This window comes from Bombina bombina, chromosome 1 (genome assembly GCF_027579735.1).
Source record: "Bombina bombina isolate aBomBom1 chromosome 1, aBomBom1.pri, whole genome shotgun sequence".
Classification (NCBI taxonomy): domain Eukaryota; kingdom Metazoa; phylum Chordata; class Amphibia; order Anura; family Bombinatoridae; genus Bombina; species Bombina bombina.
In genome coordinates, this window is record NC_069499.1 from 943,325,011 (window position 1) to 943,345,428 (window position 20,418).

Consider the following 20,418-nt stretch of genomic DNA (forward strand, 5'->3'; position numbering starts at 1 on the left):
CCAGTCCTGACTTTTGGGATGAAGGAGATGGACTTATGGTCCAATCTTGATCTCATGGAAGGGACAATAGCGGTTGCAGAGAAACCGACGGTTTCTGGGCAACAGAATCGCACATTTCGGAGAAAAGGGGGTAGGGAATGCTGGCGGTTTCAGGAGAAGCTGTGTGACAGGGGTATGCAGTGTCTTTTTAGGCACGTATGTATATATTGCGGGGGGGGCTCATCCGGGAAATGACTGTGCTCGGAAGAGGGACAGATTTAGCGGCGAACAGCAGGCCAGACAGGGTGCGTTAGGCAGGGGTGCGTTCTCCGGTGGGCACCGCAGCAATAGTTAAATTTTTTACTGTTTAGGGGATAGGGCATTCTTAAGTTCAGAAGTTTTGTTTGCAGTTGCGAAGTTAGGCACTACGGGTGTCATTTTGTGAGTGTTTATAGCAGTTGACGTTTACTTACGTGGGCAGGTTTTTTAGTCAAGTTAGGGGATCCGGGCTAAAGGTAGGATAGGCCTGCGCTGGAGAGGGAGGTAATGCTTGTCCAAAACGTATTTCTGGCAGGTGGCGAATTCTGGGGAGCAGCGTTAAGGCTATTAAAGGGCGCATTGGCTCCTAGGACTTGGCAGGCTTACGGCAGCGCTTGGGGTGAGTGGGGCGAGTTTTTGAGGGTGTATGGTGCCACATGGAGGACTCCTTCGGTGGCGTTGTTTATTAGCTGGCTTGGGGCAATGGAGTTGGCAGGGGTTTCGGCGGGAGTCATAGGAGGTAAGGTGGCTGCAGTTGCTTTTTTCTCAAAATTATATGGGGTGGAGGATGTAACCAGGACCTTTATAGCTAGGACCGCATTAAAAGGGGTTCGTAGGCTAGGGGGCAGACGCAAGGATATGAGAGAACCAATTACTAGGGCTAGATTGGCGCAGCTGATAGGACAATTAGATGGTGTTTGTGATTCCAAGTTTGAGGTCTATTTGTTTGCGGTAGCTTTTTCGTTAGCATACTTTGCAGCTCTCAGAATAAGCGAGTTGGTGTCCAGATCCAGAAGTTTACAGGGTGCAGGATTGTTGAGGGAGCATGTGAGAGTAGAGGATGGGGCGGTGTTAGTTTTTGTTGCTAGATCGAATACAGATCAGGCAGGGAAGGGTAGATGGCTCAACTTGCTGTCGCAGGTGGAGCCGTCTATTTGTCCGGTACAGCTATGCTGTAGGTTCATAGCAGTTAGGCCCGATGTGAGTGGCCCCTTTTTGGTGCATGAGGATGGCTCTTATTTGTCACAGTTTCAGTATAAGGCAGTTTTAAGAAAAGTTGTGCTTGAATTGGGATGGGATCCGGCAGTCGTGGCGCCGCATTTGTTCCGGATAGGTTCGGCTACGGATGCGGCCATGGCAGGACAGTCTGAGGCGCAGATAAAGGCATTGGGGAGGTGGTCGTCGGCGCAATACAAAAAGTACATTAGGCCACTTAGTCAGCATTAGTTTGATTTAGAGTTTCTGTGGTTTTTTCGAAAATGTGGTATTATGGTTGGGTGTTTGGGAAGCCAGGACTTTATGGTTGTCAATGTTTTTCAGGTCAGGTTGCAGCTTGCAGGCGAATATGGGTGGTCGGACATTCATATATCCATTGGGCGGCTATTCGGGCTGCGTCTCAGCCGGGAGGACAGCAGTTGGGACTGCCGTCCGCGAGGGTATCTATTAGATGGTTAGGCAGGAGAGGCATGATGTGGCGGCACTTACCTGAGCAAGTAGCGGAGCCTAGGAGAAGATGGGGCAAGCCGCACGTCATTCTTCTTCATCTTGGAGGCAACGATGTAGGGACTATGCCTATGGGGGATTTGTCGGACATAATGGTGTCTGACATCAAATGGTTGCAGACTCAATTTCAAGGGGTTACTATTATATGGTCTAAGATTGTCTCAAGGAATGTTTGGAGACATATGGCCACCAGGAAAGCGGGTTTCCGGGTGAAGAGGAAGCTGAATAGGGATGTAGGCAGGGTAGTATTAGCAGCAGGTGGTAAGGTGGTGTCTCATGAGAACATCAAAATTGAGGATGTGAGTCTGTTCAGGAGGGATCAAGTTCATCTGTCGGATAAGGGTATGGACTTGTTTTTGGAGAACGTCAGGCAGGTGTGTGTTAGGTGGGGGCAAGAGTACCGTGTCCTCTTTTGGGGTGGCGGAAAGGGGTGTGGCATCAAAGATATTTGAGGACAAGGATAGAGGGAAGGGACAGTGAGCGTGGAGGACCCTAGTCGCCGAGGGGCTAGGGATTGGTCGGCTCGCTGGGCGATCTTCCTTGAGCGAACAAGTAGGCGGAATGAGGGCGTCCTCATTCCCAGGGCGGCCACACCCCTTAGTGGGTTGTTAGGACAGGGTATCTTGCTAGCTAGGAGCAGTTGTTATTGATTCAATTAGTTAATTATGTTAATAAAGCAACCCCTCCCCCCGTTGGGGGAGGTCGGTTTTTTCTTCCCAAACCCTGAGTGTTGTGTTTTTATTTAGGGGTATGGGGTATTAATTTGTTGGTTCATATTGTATTCTTGTATGGATTCAAGTAAGAAATTTATCCCCTTAGAAAAGTGTAGGACCTAATTAGGGACGAAACAAATTAAGGGGGAATTTATTCTGAAGGAAGGAAAGAGTGGAAAGGGTTAAAGGGGGAGTGTTGTTTTCTGACAGTGTGGGAATGATGGGAGGAGATTCAGAAGTGATAAAAGGAAAGGTAAACAGAAAGTAAATCACTAACCTGTTTTTTGTCTTCCCTCCCAGCCCTCCCTGTGGTTTATGTTATCCCTTTACAGGCGATGAAGCGGATTGATGGCGGTTCGTATTTAAGCTGGCTTAGTTTCCCTTGGCAGGGGGCTGCATAGTCATGTGGACCTTGGTAAGCCCATGGGCAGTAATAGTAGTATGGGGTCTCCCGTCGGAACTAACAGTCTTTTGGCTGGGGGACCGATGTCTATACAGTTTGGAGACCCCGCAACCCGGTAGGTAGTTGGGAGTTGGCATGGCGTCATGCTTTCTCAGGGCGGAAAGGGGTGTGGCATCAAAGATATTTGAGGACAAGGATAGAGGGAAGGGACAGTGAGCGTGGAGGACCCTAGTCGCCGAGGGGCTAGGGATTGGTCGGCTCGCTGGGCGATCTTCCTTGAGCAAACAAGTAGGCGGAATGAGGGCGTCCTCATTCCCAGGGCGGCCACACCCCTTAGTGGGTTGTTAGGACAGGGTATCTTGCCAGCTAGGAGCAGTTGTTATTGATTCAATTAGTTAATTATGTTAATAAAGCAACCCCTCCCCCCGTTGGGGGAGGTCGGTTTTTTCTTCCCAAACCCTGAGTGTTGTGTTTTTATTTAGGGGTATGGGGTATTAATTTGTTGGTTCATATTGTATTCTTGTATGGATTCAAGTAAGAAATGTATCCCCTTAATTGTTGAATCAGTACTGGTGGTATCAATATACAAACACCTAAACACACAGCCCCCAATCCTGTATCTAAACAGCATCCACAGTTGCGGAGTAGGGATCAAATCACTCATCCTTCTGCAGTGGTCAAGCTTTTCTCACCCAATTCCCGAGTGCTAGAACTCCTCAGAGGTGTACTCATGTAGCGTAGGGACAAACTATGGCTGAAGCACCATCTCCCTTGAATCGCTACCTCCTCTCCGTTTCAGCTTACTTCTGGGTGTAGTGGATGCGGCGTGTGACGTCAGCGGGGGGGTTTGAAAAAAGGTGTGTTGCGGTCGGCCAATCAGCTTCTATGTGCAAACGAAGCTGAATCTTGGATATCCCGGAGCATTAACAGCCTTGGCTATTGAGTGTGAGGACCCAAAAAGGATATCTGCCCAAAAAGGGACTCCTTGTAGTCCCAATAAAATATATAAGCAAAGGAGGAGGCAGACGTCCTTAGGTGTTAAAAAAACATTTTTCTTTATTCAGTAGTAGGTAAAATCCATAACATCAAAACACAAGGATAAAATGCAGGCTGGTCTGACTAGTTTCGGCGTGGTGCCGTAATCAAGCTTTATGATTACGGCACCACGCCGAAACTAGTCAGACCAGCCTGCATTTTATCCTTGTGTTTTGATGTTATGGATTTTACCTACTACTGAATAAAGAAAATGGTTTTTAACACCTAAGGACGTCTGCCTCATCCTTTGCTTATATAGGATTTTAATGTATCACAGTCATTCAGTTGAATATATACACCCACTTATATATTCACACTATCGCACACCCACATACATTTCCCTACATGTCTTCCCACTAAGCAGTGCTCATCTACAGTATCTATCATACAATCAAGTCCTGAAAATAAGCAGGATCAGCAATAAAGAGGGTAGTCTATACTTGTGGTCTAAATACTATAGTATGTGCTAAATGTGTACCTATGGGTACTACAAGTAATGTATCTCCAATTATTATACCTGGCTCTGTACCAATAGTATAGCAAGCTAGGTACTGGCAGGTAGCAACATGTTATACTTGTATAGGATCCAATACAACAGCACTGTAATGATAGTATCTTACAACACAGCAACGTACAGTTGCTTTTCCCCTATATATATGCATTTAGTCATACAACCTATTTATTAATGATTGCATGATTCCAAAAAATTAAAAAAAAAGTTAAAATTTCAATATGAACACAATTACATAAAGGGCAGGCTGATCTTTGACTTTACTTCTTCCATGTCCAACCTCCTATTATAAATAGGGGGAGGAGACAGAAACAAAGACTAGGGATGGCCAATAGGCCACATGCAGCTCTCTGCACTATATATGTGTGGCCCCTGGGAAAAGCAAAACGAATAATGTATGCTATAATTATTGTGGCCTCAAGAAAAAGTGGAACTAAAAATGTGTGCTTTGGGGAATTCTGGTGGTGGACAAACAAGGTGGCTACAACTAAAAAAAGCCATCCAGGTGGAAGAGCAGCAGATAAAGGATAACCTTGAATTTTACTTAAACCAGACCCTTTGCCAGTGGACATTTTTAGGAAACATTATTATTTGTCTATAGCCATACATTTATATACGGTTTCTAAAGGTTCTTAAATATTGATCTGCGGACCTTCAAGCTTCTGAACTATTGGTTCAGGACCCCATATGTTAGGAAGTTGGCTAACAGTGTGTTAAATAAAATTATGTATTAATATAGGGGATTTTAGCATTTTTAAATGAAACATGTATTTATTTAAACATATTTTTAAAGCCAAAATAGGCAACCATCTGGATCAGATGTACAAAAAGTCACTTTATTCCAAAATATTAAAAACAAAGAACACTGAGAACAAACAAATAATAAATTCCAGCGTGTGATGATTGGAAAACAACTTGAGTGGTGATGGGAGATATGCACTAAAGTGATTATTTATGGTGGGGGATTAACTTAGAGGAGGGGGTAATTAAATAGGAGTTATATTTATTTTTAGGTGTCTCCTGTCAGAGTAATTTATGCAGGGAGTGGTTAGGGTTAGTTGGTATAAGGGGGCTAGTTTGTATGGGGTCAGAAATGATCTTCAAGGTTAGGTTTAGGGGTGGGAGTCCATGTGGGATGTCATTGGGCGATATTATATTGCTACCCATGTACCGCATTATATAAGCGTTGCATGGCCAAGAAACTCCCTGCCACAATATCCAGAGGTTCAAAAAGAGAAAATAATACCCCCATAACAGGTAAATTCAAACTTTTGAAAAACACAAATTCACTATATGATTGATCTATTTGTGACAAACATTTTAAGTAAATATTTCGTTATATAAACATACAATAGGCTAATAGGAATTTCGCATTTAGAGGATCAGATCAGAGAGGTATATTTCAACAGCCTCTGAATGGAACTACCTGGCTTTTGGTTGGACACAATATAGGTGTAGCAAGATGGCCGAGTTTCTGTGACACCGGAAGCGGATGTGCGTTGCGGAAATATCGGTGTTTTGTTGTAGCAGGAGTAAAATGGGTTGCGATGGTGGAACTATACCTAAGCGACACGAACTGGTAAAAGGACCCAAAAAAGTAGAGAAGGTGAGAGGGGACCTGTTTGATAACATCCTCGTGATGCTGCGTATGTTATTATTTGTGTAAACAAAACGCAGATGCGTGTGCATCTCACAAATAATACGTGTGTATGATTATATATATATATTTTCTTGTGTATATGTTTCTATGTGTAGATTACATTTCTGGTTTCTGTATAAAGCACTTGGCACATAATAGTATAGGTATAAACCCATAATATGGTGCGGTCACAGTTCTTACAGTGAACGTTTGTTGTGCTGCTGTGATTGTCAAATGTCTAAAATCTGAACAGTAGCTGCTCTGACAACAGCAGACTATTTTCTTTTAAATAGGGCACCATTTTGTCTATTATGTATGTGAAAGAGCAGTAAAAGTTATGGCAGCAGTTTGGCAACAATGGTATCCATTTGCTAGAGCACTAGAGGGCAGCACTTTTTCCTGCCACGTAGTGCTCCGCTCCAGATGCCTACACAGGTATCAATTCAACATAGAGTATCATGGGAACAAAGCAAATTTAATAACAGAAGTAAATTAGAAACTTTTTATTAAAATCGTATGCTCTGTCTAAATCAGAAAATAATTTTTTTTTGGGTTTCATATCCCTTTAAATAGAAACTATACTTAAATAGATTTTTCATCAAAAAAGCATTTACAAAATAATCATATTTATATAACAAAAAAATCATATTTAAATTAAAAATATATACATTTTACTAGAGCCATTTACGTTAAAGGGACACTATAACATAGTTTTTACCATAAAGGGATTGGAAAGTCAAAATTAAACTTGCATGATTTAGATAGAACATGTAATTTTAAGACACTTTTAAATTCACTTTTTTTCTTCAAATGTGATTAGTTTTCTTAGTATCCCTTGTTGAAAAAAGAATACGCACACATATACCAGTGGGAGCTGCTGCTAATTGGTTCCTGTGTTCTGTCGAGAATCCAATTCATCGAGAACTCTAATATGACGTCACTTCCAGAAGCAGATTACACTAATGGCCTCCATTGCGCATGCAAGCACGCACCTGAGATTTTTCATCTGAAAAGAGGCAGACCCTTGAGGAGAATTTATCGAATTCTCCAATAATAGAGAGTGCGCATGCAGAATTTTTTATGATGCTAAAGAAAGCCAGACCCTTGAGAAGATCGTATCGAGTGCTTCAAGAACAGTTGGTGCGCATGCGTGCATTTTCTTAGAAACATGACCGATAACGTGTAAACACCGGGCACATCGCTTTACCCTTAGGCCAAGCTAAGTTTTCGTTTGTTACAATATTCAGCTGCGAAACCGCTGAGCACTCACAATATTTATTATCAATGATTTTTTTATTTCTCTAAGCTACTTAGTTTTTGCAAACGTCCATGTTTTGAGCTCATTTTACCCAAATTGCACAAAATTACTATAAGTAAATCAAATACGGTGGATATTTGCTGTGCTTTTACTGTTTTAATACAAGAAAAAATAGTAAATAGTGCTATAACTTGTTTTACACAAGTTCCTACTTAAAACTCACCTTCCCTAAGTGACTAATAAAGAGCAGAAAACACAAACAATAATAAGTAAGGAGCGCTCCACAGGGGAGCAGTATAAAACTGGATTTTTTTTTTTATATTAGGTTGTTATCTATATGGATATATAACAATCTATAGAGGTCAATAAATTGTATTGACCTCTATAGATCGTTATATTAGGTTGTTATCTATATGGCTATATATTTCCAGTTGTATACTGCTCCCCTGTGGAGCGCTTCTTACTTATCATTTTTGTTTGTGTTTTTACTGTTTTACAATATGTTTTATTAAAATTGTATGAGAAGCAGACGGGCCCGGTGTTTACACGTTATCTGATTTTGTGTTTTAAAGCCACAACCTAATAAAATGGGTTGAGCTTGTAGTTATAGTCATATCTCATTACTTTATCACATTGTGTACATATACCTGCTTCTTTAATCTTATATCTGTTCATAAACCAATCACCATAACTTGGAGAGAACAATGGAAAATTAACATTTTATTACCTTATCTCTTCTACAACTCACTGGGAGTGTAATTTCTTCTACTGGCTTTGTTACACAGCTTGGCCTCGAGGCCAAAAACTTTCAGGATGGGTGGGGATACCACAGGCTAAATAAACTATTTCGAATGCCAATATAAGGGTAAAGGAAATACTTGTAAACAATTTTTAATACACTCCAGCAGGTAAAGTGGATTATTGGGAACAGATTAAAGGGGAGAACATTTTTGAGTAAACTGTCCCTTTAATTCCTAAAAACTCCAGACTCCCTAATAGATAGAAAGCTGTAAAATTATGTTGTGTTTTTTTAAATTTAAAGGGACAGTAAACCTTAAAAATAATGTTATATAATTCTGCACATAGTGCAGAATTATATAACATTATTTAGGTGCTATAGCCATAAAAGCATTTTTTACCCGTTTAATTTGATAAAATACGGCGCTTTTACAGACCCGCTCTCTGCTCAGCGGGTCTGTTATTTTTAGTCAGCGCGTCGGGCCAGCTGTATAGTCACAGCCCGGCCCGACCACGCCATAGCACTAAGTGCAGCTCGCTCCTGTCACAGGAGGGAGCTGCACTTAGTCTTATGGCGCGGTCGGGCCGGGCTGTGACTATACAGCTGGCCCGATGCGCTGACTAAAAATAACAGACCCGCTCAGCAGAGAGCGGGTCTATAAAAGCGCCGTATTTTAGCAAATTAAACAGGTAAAAATGCTTTTATGGCTATAGCACCTAAATAATGTTATATAATTCTGCACTATGTGCAGAATTATATAACATTATTTTTAAGGTTTACTGTCCCTTTAATTTAAATTTGAGATATAGCATTTAACTGTTGATATGCCTGATATAGTGTTTTATTATTACTATACATTGGTAGGCATTTCTCTTGTGCTATAATGTGAAAATTTGGTATTTTCACATTTGGTATTTTGTGAAAAGCTTTGTGCAAAGAGAATTTAAAAAGAAAGAAGATCTAAAATTTAAAAAAAAAAAAAATAATAATAAAAAAAAAAAATAGGAACACCTTTTTAAATCTTGCATTATATTCTTCAGATTGTACTAGCCATTGATCAGGTTGTGTATTCTATGTAAAATGACTTGACATTTATATTATATTTTATTCATGTCTTTATAATAGCACATTTGCATCTTCTGTAATATATACATTATTTACACATATAGAATAGGCTGATATATTATATTTTTTCTTAATTAATGACAATACCTGCTATATCTTGTTTTTATCTTTAAATATGATATCCTGAGCCAGTGACTGAAGTTTGAAGAATAACTAAATGTGGCTGGCCTCTTTTGTTGTTTTATTCTAAAAAGTAAAACCATGCATTGGAAAGAACACATTACTTTTCTGTATTCCATATCATGCTTCCATGTTAACACTTTGAATTCTTTTATGCAGGTTGATAGAAATGCAGAGTTAATTGCCCGCTGGTATTACTGCACCCTGAGCCAAGAGAAACTTAAGAAACCAGTTGTCGCGTGTGAACTTGGCCGGTAATATTCAAGTGTTTTAAACATATTTTAAAGGAATACAAACTCTAAGCCATTGCATCACAGCCTATAAAATAGTTACATGCAGCTTGGGTAAGATGATTTTAATGGGATAGAATGGTAAAAAAGTGAAATGTGCATTTTTAAATTTGAAATAGAAGCATTTTTGCAATATACTGTCACTAGCATAAATGCTTCTAGTGAATGTTATTACTGTTTTTCAGCGGCATACGCACATATCCTGCTGCCATATAGTGCTCCAGAAATGGGCTGGCTTCTAAGCATACATCCCGACTTTTCAACATACGATACAATGAGAACAATTAAAAATTGATAATAGAAGTAAATTAGAAAGTTGTTTAAAATCACATTCTCTATCTGAATCATGAAAGAAAAAAAAAAAATGGGTTTTATATCCCTTTAAATACTTGTGTATGCAGTTGAAAAGCAATTATTTTTTCTAGAAGCATTTTTGTTAACGGAAGTATATTGCAAAAATGCTTCTATTTCAAATAGAAATGCAGCCATGCACATTTTTAATTTTTGACTTTTCTATCCATTTAACTGTTTTATACTCAGTGTGTCAGGTGCTTCTAGCTAGCTTGCAATTGCTCTGTGGCAATAGTTGTTTCATAGATAAAGATATATAGATACAGATTTATGTATAAAGTAAGAATGCTTTGAAAATTAAGGTAGGTTGTTCCAAATATTTTGGAGAACCATTGTTTCTCCTGTGGAGTTAGGCAGCCTCAGTTGCTTATTTCTCTTCATTTAATCCCATCAGGGGTTACCTAAAAAGTATACTTTGGGTCAGGACCATCCTTAGAATTTGCAGAGCCCTGGACAAGACACATTTTTGGGGCCTCAGTCCAGCCCCTTATTCCCCTCCCACTGTTTATCCTGCCCCCTGTATGGCCTACTCTTCTCCAAAAATTTAGTGTGCCCTATAGAAATAATAACACTATTACTCCCCCTGATACAATAAACACAAAATCTGAATACCAGATGTACATTGCACCTTCTCATACCCTCACCCATTGTAATACTGGGCCACCTCAAAGCGAGGGGCCCTAGATGGGTACCCCTCTAGCCCTGCCACAAGGGTAGGCCTGCTTTGGATTCATGCTAAAGTGATCGGGACTCACTCAGATGGATGGACTCTTACATAAGGGACTCTGGAGATCTAATCAAGGTACTAAAGGCTTTGGATGAAGTTTCTAGTAGCTACTCCATCTAATTGTTAACCTTGATTGCCTTTTGTGAAACAGTAGACCAATGATATAAAACTTGAGGTCTTGCTGTAAGAGTCCTACAAACTCTGACACAAGGTATGCTATAAAAACCGTGATTGCCGCTTGTCAGTAGACAGACCTATGATTTTATCACATGAGGTCTGATCATACCCCCTAGGGGGGCTTGGCACATGGATAATAACATTACTTAAACCTGACCGTGACAATTGTTGTGACCGACCTAGATCATGTTGAGAATTTAAAGGACCAGTCAATACAGTAGATTTGCATTATAAGAAGAAAATGCAATAGTACTTAGTCTGAACTTCAAATGAGTCGTATATTTTTTAAAAATAAATTGCAAAGTTATGTCTATTTCCACTCCCCCTGTATCATGTGACGGCCATCAGCCAATCACAAATGCATATACGTATATGCTCTGAATTCTTGCACATGCTCAGTAGGAGCTGGTGACTCTAAAAGTGAAAATATTAAGACTGTGCACATTTTGTTAATGGAAGTAAATTGGAAAGTTGTTTAAAATTGCATGCTGTATCTGAATCATGAAGTTTAATTTTTGACTTGAGTGTCCCTTTAATTGAATCACTTATGCCGTACTAATACAAAGTAGTTTTTGATTTAGTATTTTCATATATGATAGAGGCCTAACGTTTTGTATCCTTGCTTAATCGAAATGGAGCACTGGTAAAGCATACGTCATAACAGTATGCTAATTAGCCATATGTTTGGGCTATACCTAAAGCTACGCATACGTCGGCTCTGTAAATTGCGCTCAAACCCGTTACTGATCGGACAGCTGTTGCTTAGCAGCGTATGTAAAATCACTTTCTGATGGAGCTACACCGCAAGTAAGGTTTTATAACACGAGCATGATAACAATTGATTCACCTGATGACACTATAAAAATATGTGTATTGGCTATATATCTTTTATAGACTTGCGAATTGACTCTGACCACAATGTCCATATAGCCACAACAATACTTAGAAGACAATGAAAAGTGTCTTAACGACAAAATACTATGGCGATAGTGTATGTGTGTATATGTGTGTGTGTGTGTATATATATATATATATATATATATATATATATATATATATATATATATATATATATATATATATATATATATACACACACATACACTAAGGGGTTGGGGGGGGGAGGCAGACACCCCCCTCCAGCCCTTCCCTGCATATTAAATTACAGATAACATAAACAGGAGCCAGCAGGAGTTTGTAAACACGCGTACACATCTGACACTGTGGGGCTTGGTTAGGAGTCTTTACATTTATAAAAAAATGGGCTATATAAATGGATCATGTGCAAAACATTTATGCAAAGAAATATCTAATGAACAATGTCCCTTTAATTCTTATGCTTAGATGCTGCTCTTTTTGTTTATCAATAATGGAACAAGTTTTGAGTAAGATGTCCCTTTAACTTTCATACTGTTTTGATCCTGTGCACTGCTGTCTTCCAGTCTTCTTCAATTTGTAACCAAGCGAAACATAGGAAGCACACTGGGACAAAATTAAGTAAATCATCATTAAAAAAACAAAAAACATTCCCCCCTCCCAAATAATAGATACATTGAATAAAAATTCAGAGGATGTAGTAAAATAAACAGGGTTCATTTCCTTCAGTTGTAAGTACATTGTATTCTGGCAGGCATGTACTGGATAGTAATATTGATACCAGAATATGTCTTTGAAGGAGCTGGCTTTTAAAAGGACATTAAACACCAGGCATGTGCATTATAACTTTTTATTTAAATAAAGGTACATAAAAGAGCAATACAATGCTGTAATGTGCTACAATGTTTTTAATATTGCACTGATCTATGTATTTTTGCCACTCTCATGGGTTAGACACATAGTCAAAGTCAGCTCTGCTCTACTAGCCTAGAGCAGAATACTGATGGTGCCACCAGTCAGACTCTGTATACATGCAGTAACTATGTGTTTAACCAATGCTAGACTTGCTCCTTTAGATGCCTTACTACACTTACATTATTTTGTCTTACATTTTCCTCCTCTCAGATTATACAACAAAGATGCTGTTATTGAGTTCTTGCTGGACAAATCTCCTGATAAACCACATGCAGATACTGCAGCTCATATTAAGAGCATCAAGGTATGAATCTCTCATTATACAGATATTTTGTCTGTTATGTCTCTCTCAGAATTCCAATATTAATACCCTATTATAATTTCTTGAAGAGTGCTTAATGTAATAATTTGTTTTTAGTCTTGTCTTTTCATTATAGAAGTTAGGCCTAGCACTTCTGTCATGTATTGGTCTTATTTTTAGATGCATGGAATATGAACTGAGAAGTATTAATTTTTAGGAAACCTAGATATGTTTTGCTTTAAGTAAACCTTTTATCCAAGCTCCTAATTCTTTTTTGTGTGGCTGTTACTTTTTTGGTGGGGGGGGGTCAACAAATTCCTTTTTTTTTTTTTTTTTTTCTTTCTTTCTTTCTTTGTTAATTTGTCTAATTTATTTTATTTATTATGATTGTACAGAATTTGCAATTATTCCAGCTAAAATAATGTAGTGCCTTATGTCGTTTCGGCAGCATGTGATTGCATTGAACCTGAGTGGAAATCCAGCATGGGCCGGGGACAAAAAGAACACAAAAGGAGATATTTACGATGATCAGTGTGCCCAGTTTATATGTCCAGTGGTAGGACTGGAAATGAATGGGAAACACAGGTCAGTATATTGAGAGAAAAGGGAAAGCAATAGAGAGTTAAATAAATCAGTCAATTATTTAAAACAAAACAGATTTGGTACTTTAACCCCTTAATGACCGAGGACGTGCAGGGTACGTCCTCAAAAAAAAAAAAAAAAGGCAGTTAACGCCTGAGGACGTACCCTGCACGTCCTCGGTGTGGAAAGCAGCTGGAAGCGATCCTGCTCGCTTCCAGCTGCTTTCCGGTTATTGCAGTGATGGCTCGATATGGAGGCATCCTGCAATAACCATATATGGCCATCCGATGCAGAGAGAGCCACTCTGTGGCCCTCTCTGCACCGGAGATCAGTGGCTTCCTTCGTTGGTGGGTGGGAGCAGGACCGGGAGGCGGGTGGCGGCCATCGATGGCCCTGGAGATGTGCAGGGGGGCGGGATCGTGGGCGGGGATGACCGTGGGCGTGCACGGGGAGGGAGCGGATGGGAACGCTGCACTACAGAAAATATGCACCATAGGATTTGTAATCAGGTTTATAAAATCTAAATAAAAATAAAAAAGCTAAATCAGGGGGGGGTGTTGGGTTGGTATGTGGGAGGGAATCTACACTACAGAAAAAAAACTGCGAAAAACCCCCCCAAAAAACATTTTTTTCTGCAAACTGGGTACTGGCAGATAGTTACCAGTACCCAAGATGGCCCCCAAAAACGCAGAGAGGGACGGTTAGAGAGGTGTTTGGGGGGGGGGGGAATCAGGGAGGTTGGGGGCTAAGGGGGATCCGACACAGCAGCATATGTAAATATGCTATAAATTTTTAAAAACAAAAACAAAGATACCCTTTATTTTTGTACTGGCAGACTTTCTGCCAGTACTTAAGATGGCGGGGACAATTGTGGGGTGGGAGATGGAAGGGAGCTGTTTGGGAGGGATCAGGGGGTGTGATGTGTCAGATGGGAGGCTGATCTCTACACTAAAGCTAAAATTAACCCTGCAAGCTACCTAATTAACCCCTTCACTGCTAGACATAATACACGTTTGATGCGCAGCAGCATTTAGCGGCCTTCTAATTACCAAAAAGCAATGCCAAAGACATATATGTCTGCTATTTCTGAACAAAGGGGATCCCAGAGAAGCATTTACAGCCATTTGTGCCATAATTGCACAAGCTGCTTGTAAATGATTTCAGTGAGAAACCTAAAATTGTGAAAAATGTAACGTTTTTTTTTTTTTTTAATTTGATCGCATCTGGCGGTGAAATGGTGGCATGAAATATACCAAAATGGGCCTAGATCAATACTTTGGGTTGTCTACTACACTACACTAAAGCTAAAATTAACCCTAGAAGCTCCCTACATGCTCCCTAATTAATCCCTTCACTGCTGGGCATAATACACGTGTGGTGCGCAGTGGCATTTAGCGCCCTTCTAATTACCAAAAAGCAACAACAAAAGCCATACATGTCTGCTATTTCTGAACAAAGGGGATCCCAGAGAAGAATTTACAACCATTTATGCCATAATTGCACAAGTTGTTTGTAAATAATTTCAGTGAGAAACTTAAAGTTTGTGAACAAAATTGTGAAAAAATGAACGATTTTTTTTTATTTGATTGCATTTGGCGGTGAAATGGTGGCATGAAATATACCAAAATGGGCCTAGATCAATACTTTGGGGTGTCTTCTAAAAAAAAAAATATATACATGTCGAGGGATATTTTGGGATTCCTGAAAGATATCAGTGTTCCAATGTAACTAGCGCTAATTTTGAAAAAAAGGGGTTTGGAAATAGCAAAGTGCTACTTGTATTTATGGCGCTATAACTTGCAAAAAAAGCAAAGAACATGTAAACATTGGGTATTTCTTAACTCAGGACAAAATTTAGAAACTATTTAGCATGGGTGTTTTTTGGTGGTTGTAGATGTGTAACAGATTTTGGGGGTCAAAGTTAGAAAAAGTGTGTTTTTTTTCCATTTTTTCCTCATATTATCTAATTTTTTTTATAGTTAATTATAAGATATGATGAAAATAATGGTATCTTTAGAAAGTCCACTTAATGGCGAGAAAAACGGTATATAATATGTGTGGGTACAGTAAATGAGTAAGAGGAAAATTACAGCTAAACACAAACACCGCAAAAATGTAAAAATAGCCTTGGTCCCAAACGGACAGAAAATGGAAAAGTGCTGTGGTCATTAAGGGGTTAAAAATGATCTACAAGCTCACAAAGCTATCTGATTTGTTCAGTGACTACAAAAACTGAAGCTTGTATGCAGTATTGCTATATCATGTCCATGTTTTCCTATAGCGTAAATGGTTCAGTTTGGGTGAGTTTTACCAAAAAATTTATTATTACCAAGTGCGGATATAGCTTTTATTTTATTTGTCCTGGTACTGTTCATTTTATCCCAACCATATAACCTATGTGTGAACAGTTTAACGGGACATAACTGCTGAGTACAATGTATAATGGTTACTTCTCCGGTGCATGCAGGTCCCTTTAAATGTATTCTCTTCTTTTACTGCATTACAGAAGCCAGTTGGTAAAGCTCTGCATCTTTATACCGGGCGCCTCTATCTTGTAATGCGCGTAATGTTGTATCCTGTGACACAAGCAGTGTGTTTTCACAGATCACTGACCGTTTTTTTGAGAGCTGTACCTGGCACTTTAGGTTAGCATGCATAGGAGAATGTTTTGCACACGCTGATCTGAAGTGCACAATACGGCTTGTCAAGAAGACCACAATTTCACTGATCTATGAAAGGTTGCGAGAATTTTCAAACATCAAGATGGTGGCGTCCAGTGTGAAGATGCAGAGCTTTGCTAAGAGGAACTTGTAAAGGGTTAAAATAAGAGAATGGCTTTGAAGACAGCTGCTGGCACAGGAAGAAAACCAATAACATAGTGAGGAGTAACCAGGCTATCTAGTGGTTTAATGCTCTTTTTTTAGGTGCCCATTTATAACACAGTTCTGTTCTGAACTGTGCAAACAAAGTCTGTGCTGCATATGACAGTCGTAAAGTAACTATTTACCAGGGTTTTTCCTCAGCCATTGTATGAGTGCAATGTATCGCTTAAAGGGACACTAAACCCAATTTTTTTCTTTCATCATTCAGATAGAGCATGTCATTTTTAAGCAACTTTTTAATCAGTGTTAATTTTGACAGCAAATTTCAATTTAGTCTTAGTTTTAGTCTTGACTAAAATGCCATTTTAGTTATAGTCGTATTTTAGTCATCTGAATTGTTTTAGTTTTAGTCGACTGAATCTCCAGTAGATTTTAGTCGACTAAAATCTAAGGGGTTTAGTTAAAGTGTAATGCATTATTTAAGCATTTCTCTATAATTTGCAAACTGATTATATACTCCAGGAGTAAACATAACACCTGTTATTATTTATGGTATTAAGGTTTAAACATGCAATACAGACACAGATTTAGCGTTGTGATATATAACATCTTAATTAAACTTAAAATTAAATAAAACCAAGTTTCATAAACAAACAGAAATGCAACTTTAAAATATAAAAAAACAAAACTGTAAACTGTATTGGCTGTATTGAATATATTACCCAGTATAAAAACTTTAACAGTTCTCTGTTAATAATTAAAACAAGAATCAAGTAACTCAACACAGCAAAAAGTTTCTGCAGCTAGCACAGGCACAGCATAACTTAAACCATTATTCATGGGTTATGCTTATTTCTATAGGAAGAATCAATTGATTGTATTATATACTCCTGGAGTAAAGGTTTATTAACCTGTTTTTATTTGTGGTATTAAGGTTTGAACATGCAATACGGATTTAACAGATTTAACTGTTGTGGTATATAACTTGTCTTTATTTATCTTAAAATTTAATAAAATTAAGTTTCGTAAATTTTTTACAAAAGAGAAGTAATTGGATATGGATTGATTATAACACCTTGCATAAAATGTTTTTTTGTCAGGAAATTTTGATTTAGTTTTAGTCATAGTCTTTTGACTAAAATGTCATTTTAGTTTTAGTCGTATTTTAGTCATCAGAATTTCTTTAGTTTTTATAGTCATTTTAGTCTAGTTTTAGTAGACGACAAAATTAACACTGTTTTTAATTTACTCCTATTATTAATTTTTCTTTGTTCTCTTGCTGACTTTATTTTAAAAGCAGGAATGTAAAGCTTAGGAACCGGGCCATTTTAGGTTCAGCCACATTTAGCCACCAATTAGCAAGTAGTACCCAGGTGCTAAATTAAAAATGGGCTTAAAATTTCATGCTCTCTCATTTTTTTGGTTTAGTACCCCTTTTTAATTACATATACATACTGTGAATGTATACAAATTAATGCCCCAATAAACTACACCAAGTTGATATCTGTTATAAAGAAATGTTGGGGAAATAACAAATATTCTGCTCTGCAGGTTTTGCGTGCTACAGCAATGTGGTTGTGTGTTTTCTGAACGTGCCCTCAAGGAGATTAAAACAGACGTGTGCCATAAGGTAGGTTTTGCATTCATTGTATCCCTCATTTAAACTATTCTAGGTAAGTCTGTTTTATTTTTAGAATGCCAACAGTTTAAGCAGCACTTGACAGAGCTGTTACATATTAATTGCATTATGTATTGTTAGTGAGATAACATTACGTTGCTATTGTTTATGATCAACAAAAAGTTCTTGTCAAAAGTTATTTTCATTAAAAACATTAGAATGCAAGAATAGAATCAATTAAATAAATATGCTTCTACACCTGTACATTTGCTAATTGCCAAGATGAAGTATGGTATTAAAAGAGAGAAGCGCTTAACCCCTTAACGACATGCGGCGTACAGGGTACCTCTTGCACAAACTGGTCTTTAAAGACCAGCGACGTACCCTGTATGACGTTGGGGTTGAAAGCGCCTGGAAGCGATCCTGATCGCTTACAGCCACTTTCCGGTTATTGCAGTGATGCCTCGATATCGAGGCATCACTGCAATAACATTTTACCCCATCCGATGCAGAGAGAGCCACTCTGTGGCCCTCTCTGCACCGGACATCGATGGCCGCAATCGTTGGTGGGTGGGAGCCGACGCGGGTGGGCGGCCATCGGTGGATTACGTAGTTCAGAGGTGGGCGGGATCGCTGGGGGCACAGGGGAGGCGGGCGGGCGGGCGCGTGCACGGGGAGGGAGCGGGTGGGAACCATTACACTATAGAACAGATTTTGTTTAAATTTAGAGGGAGAGAGGGGGGTATACAAAATTTACTAGATAATCAAAGTGATCTGGGAGGGGGTGGGGGTTTAGTCTTGGGGGGGAAGCTAAACTACAGAAAAGTGGGGGGAATAAAAAATATATATTTTTTTGTAAACTGGGTACTGGCAGACAGCTGCCAGTACCCAAGATGGCTCCCAATAATGTAGAGGGGGAGGGTTAAAGAGCTGTTTGTGGGGGGGGATCAGGGAGGTTTGGGGCTAAGGGGGATCCTACACAGCAGCATATTTAACCTCTTAAGGACATATGACGGAATTTTTCCGTCATAAAACAATTGAGCAAACTGAAAGCTGTGTCCTTAAAGGGTTAAATATGCTAAAAAAATATATATATATAAAAAATAAGATACATTTTATCTTAGTACTGGCAGACTTTCTACCAGTACTTAAGATGGCGGGGACAATTGTGGGGTGGGGGAGGGAAGAGAGCCGTTTGGGAGGGATCAGGGGGTCTGATGTGTTAGGTGGGAGGCTGATCTCTACACTAAAGCTAAAATTAAGCCTGCAAGTTCCCTACAAGATCCCTAATTAACCCCTTCACTGCTAGACATAATACACGTGTGATGTGCAGCGGCATTTAGCAGCCTTCTAATTACCAAAAAGCATCGCCAAAACCATATATGTCTGCTATTTCTGAACAAAGGGGATCCCAGAGAAGCATTTACAACCATTTGTGCCATAATTGCACAAGCTGTTTGTAAATAATTTCAGTGAGAAACCTAAAATTGCGGAAAAAAATTACGTTTTTTTTAAAATTTGATCGCATTTGGCGGTGAAATGGTGGCATTAAATATACCAAAATGGGCCTAGATCAATACTTTGGGTTGTCTACTACACTAAAGCTAAAATTAACTCTACAAGCTCCCTACATGCTCCCTAATTAACCCCTTCACTGCTGGGCATAAAACACGTGTGGTTCGCAGTGGCATTTAGCAGCCTTCTAAGCAACACCAAAGCCATATGTCTGCTATTTCTGAACAAAGGGGATCCCAGAGAAGCATTTACAACCATTTATGCCATAATTGCACGGTTGTTTGTAAATAATTTCTGTGAGAAACCTAAAGTTTGTGAAAAATTGAACAATTTTTTTTTTATTTGATCGCATTTGGCGGTGAAATGGTGGCATGAAATATACCAAAATGGGCCTAGATCTATACTTTGGAATGTCTTCTAAAAAAAAATATATACATGTCAAGGGATATTCGGGGATTCCTGACAGATATCAGGGTTCCAATGTAACTAGCTCTCATTTTGAAAAAAAGTGGTTTTGAAATAGCAAAGTGCTACTTGTATTTATTGCCCTATAACTTGCAAAAAAAGCAAAGAACATGTTAACATTGGGTATTTCTAAACTCAGGACAAAATTTAGAAACTATTTAGCATGGTTGTTTTTTGGTGGTTGTAAATGTGTAACAGATTTTGGGGGTCAAAGTTAGAAAAAGTGTGTTGTTTTTTTTCCATTTTTTTCCTCATATTTTATATTTTTTTTAATAATAAATTATAAGATATGATGAAAATAATGGTATCTTTAGAAAGTCCATTTAGTGGCGAGAAAAACGGTATATAATATGTGTGGGTACAGTAAATGAGTAAGGAAAATTACAGCTAAACGCAAACACCGCAGAAATTTAAAAATAGCCCTGGTCTTTGAGGGAAAGAAATTGAAAAATGGCCTTGGTCCTTAAGGGGATAATAGCTTGTTCTATGACTAGTT

General features: G+C 38.9%; 1 protein-coding gene across 1 annotated transcript; it reads left to right on the forward strand.

Moving 5' to 3' along the window:
* Positions 1-5,888: 5,888 nt before the first annotated feature.
* Positions 5,889-17,987, forward strand: RTF2 (replication termination factor 2). The gene is made up of 5 exons (XM_053715991.1): positions 5,889-6,008; positions 9,443-9,537; positions 12,830-12,923; positions 13,369-13,505; positions 17,876-17,987. Exons 1-5 carry the CDS (start codon positions 5,895-5,897, stop codon positions 17,985-17,987), a joined length of 552 nt encoding a protein of 183 aa, XP_053571966.1. The 5' UTR covers positions 5,889-5,894.
* Positions 17,988-20,418: the final 2,431 nt, after the last annotated feature.

Coding starts and splice junctions, on each gene's coding strand:
- RTF2 (XM_053715991.1), top strand. CDS start 5,895: ATGTGCGTTGCGGAAATATCGGTGTTTTGTTGTAGCAGGAGTAAAATG. Junction 6,009..9,442: donor GACCCAAAAAAGTAGAGAAG/GTGAGAGGGGAC, acceptor TCTTTTATGCAG/GTTGATAGAAATGCAGAGTT. Junction 13,506..17,875: donor GAAATGAATGGGAAACACAG/GTCAGTATATTG, acceptor TCTGCTCTGCAG/GTTTTGCGTGCTACAGCAAT.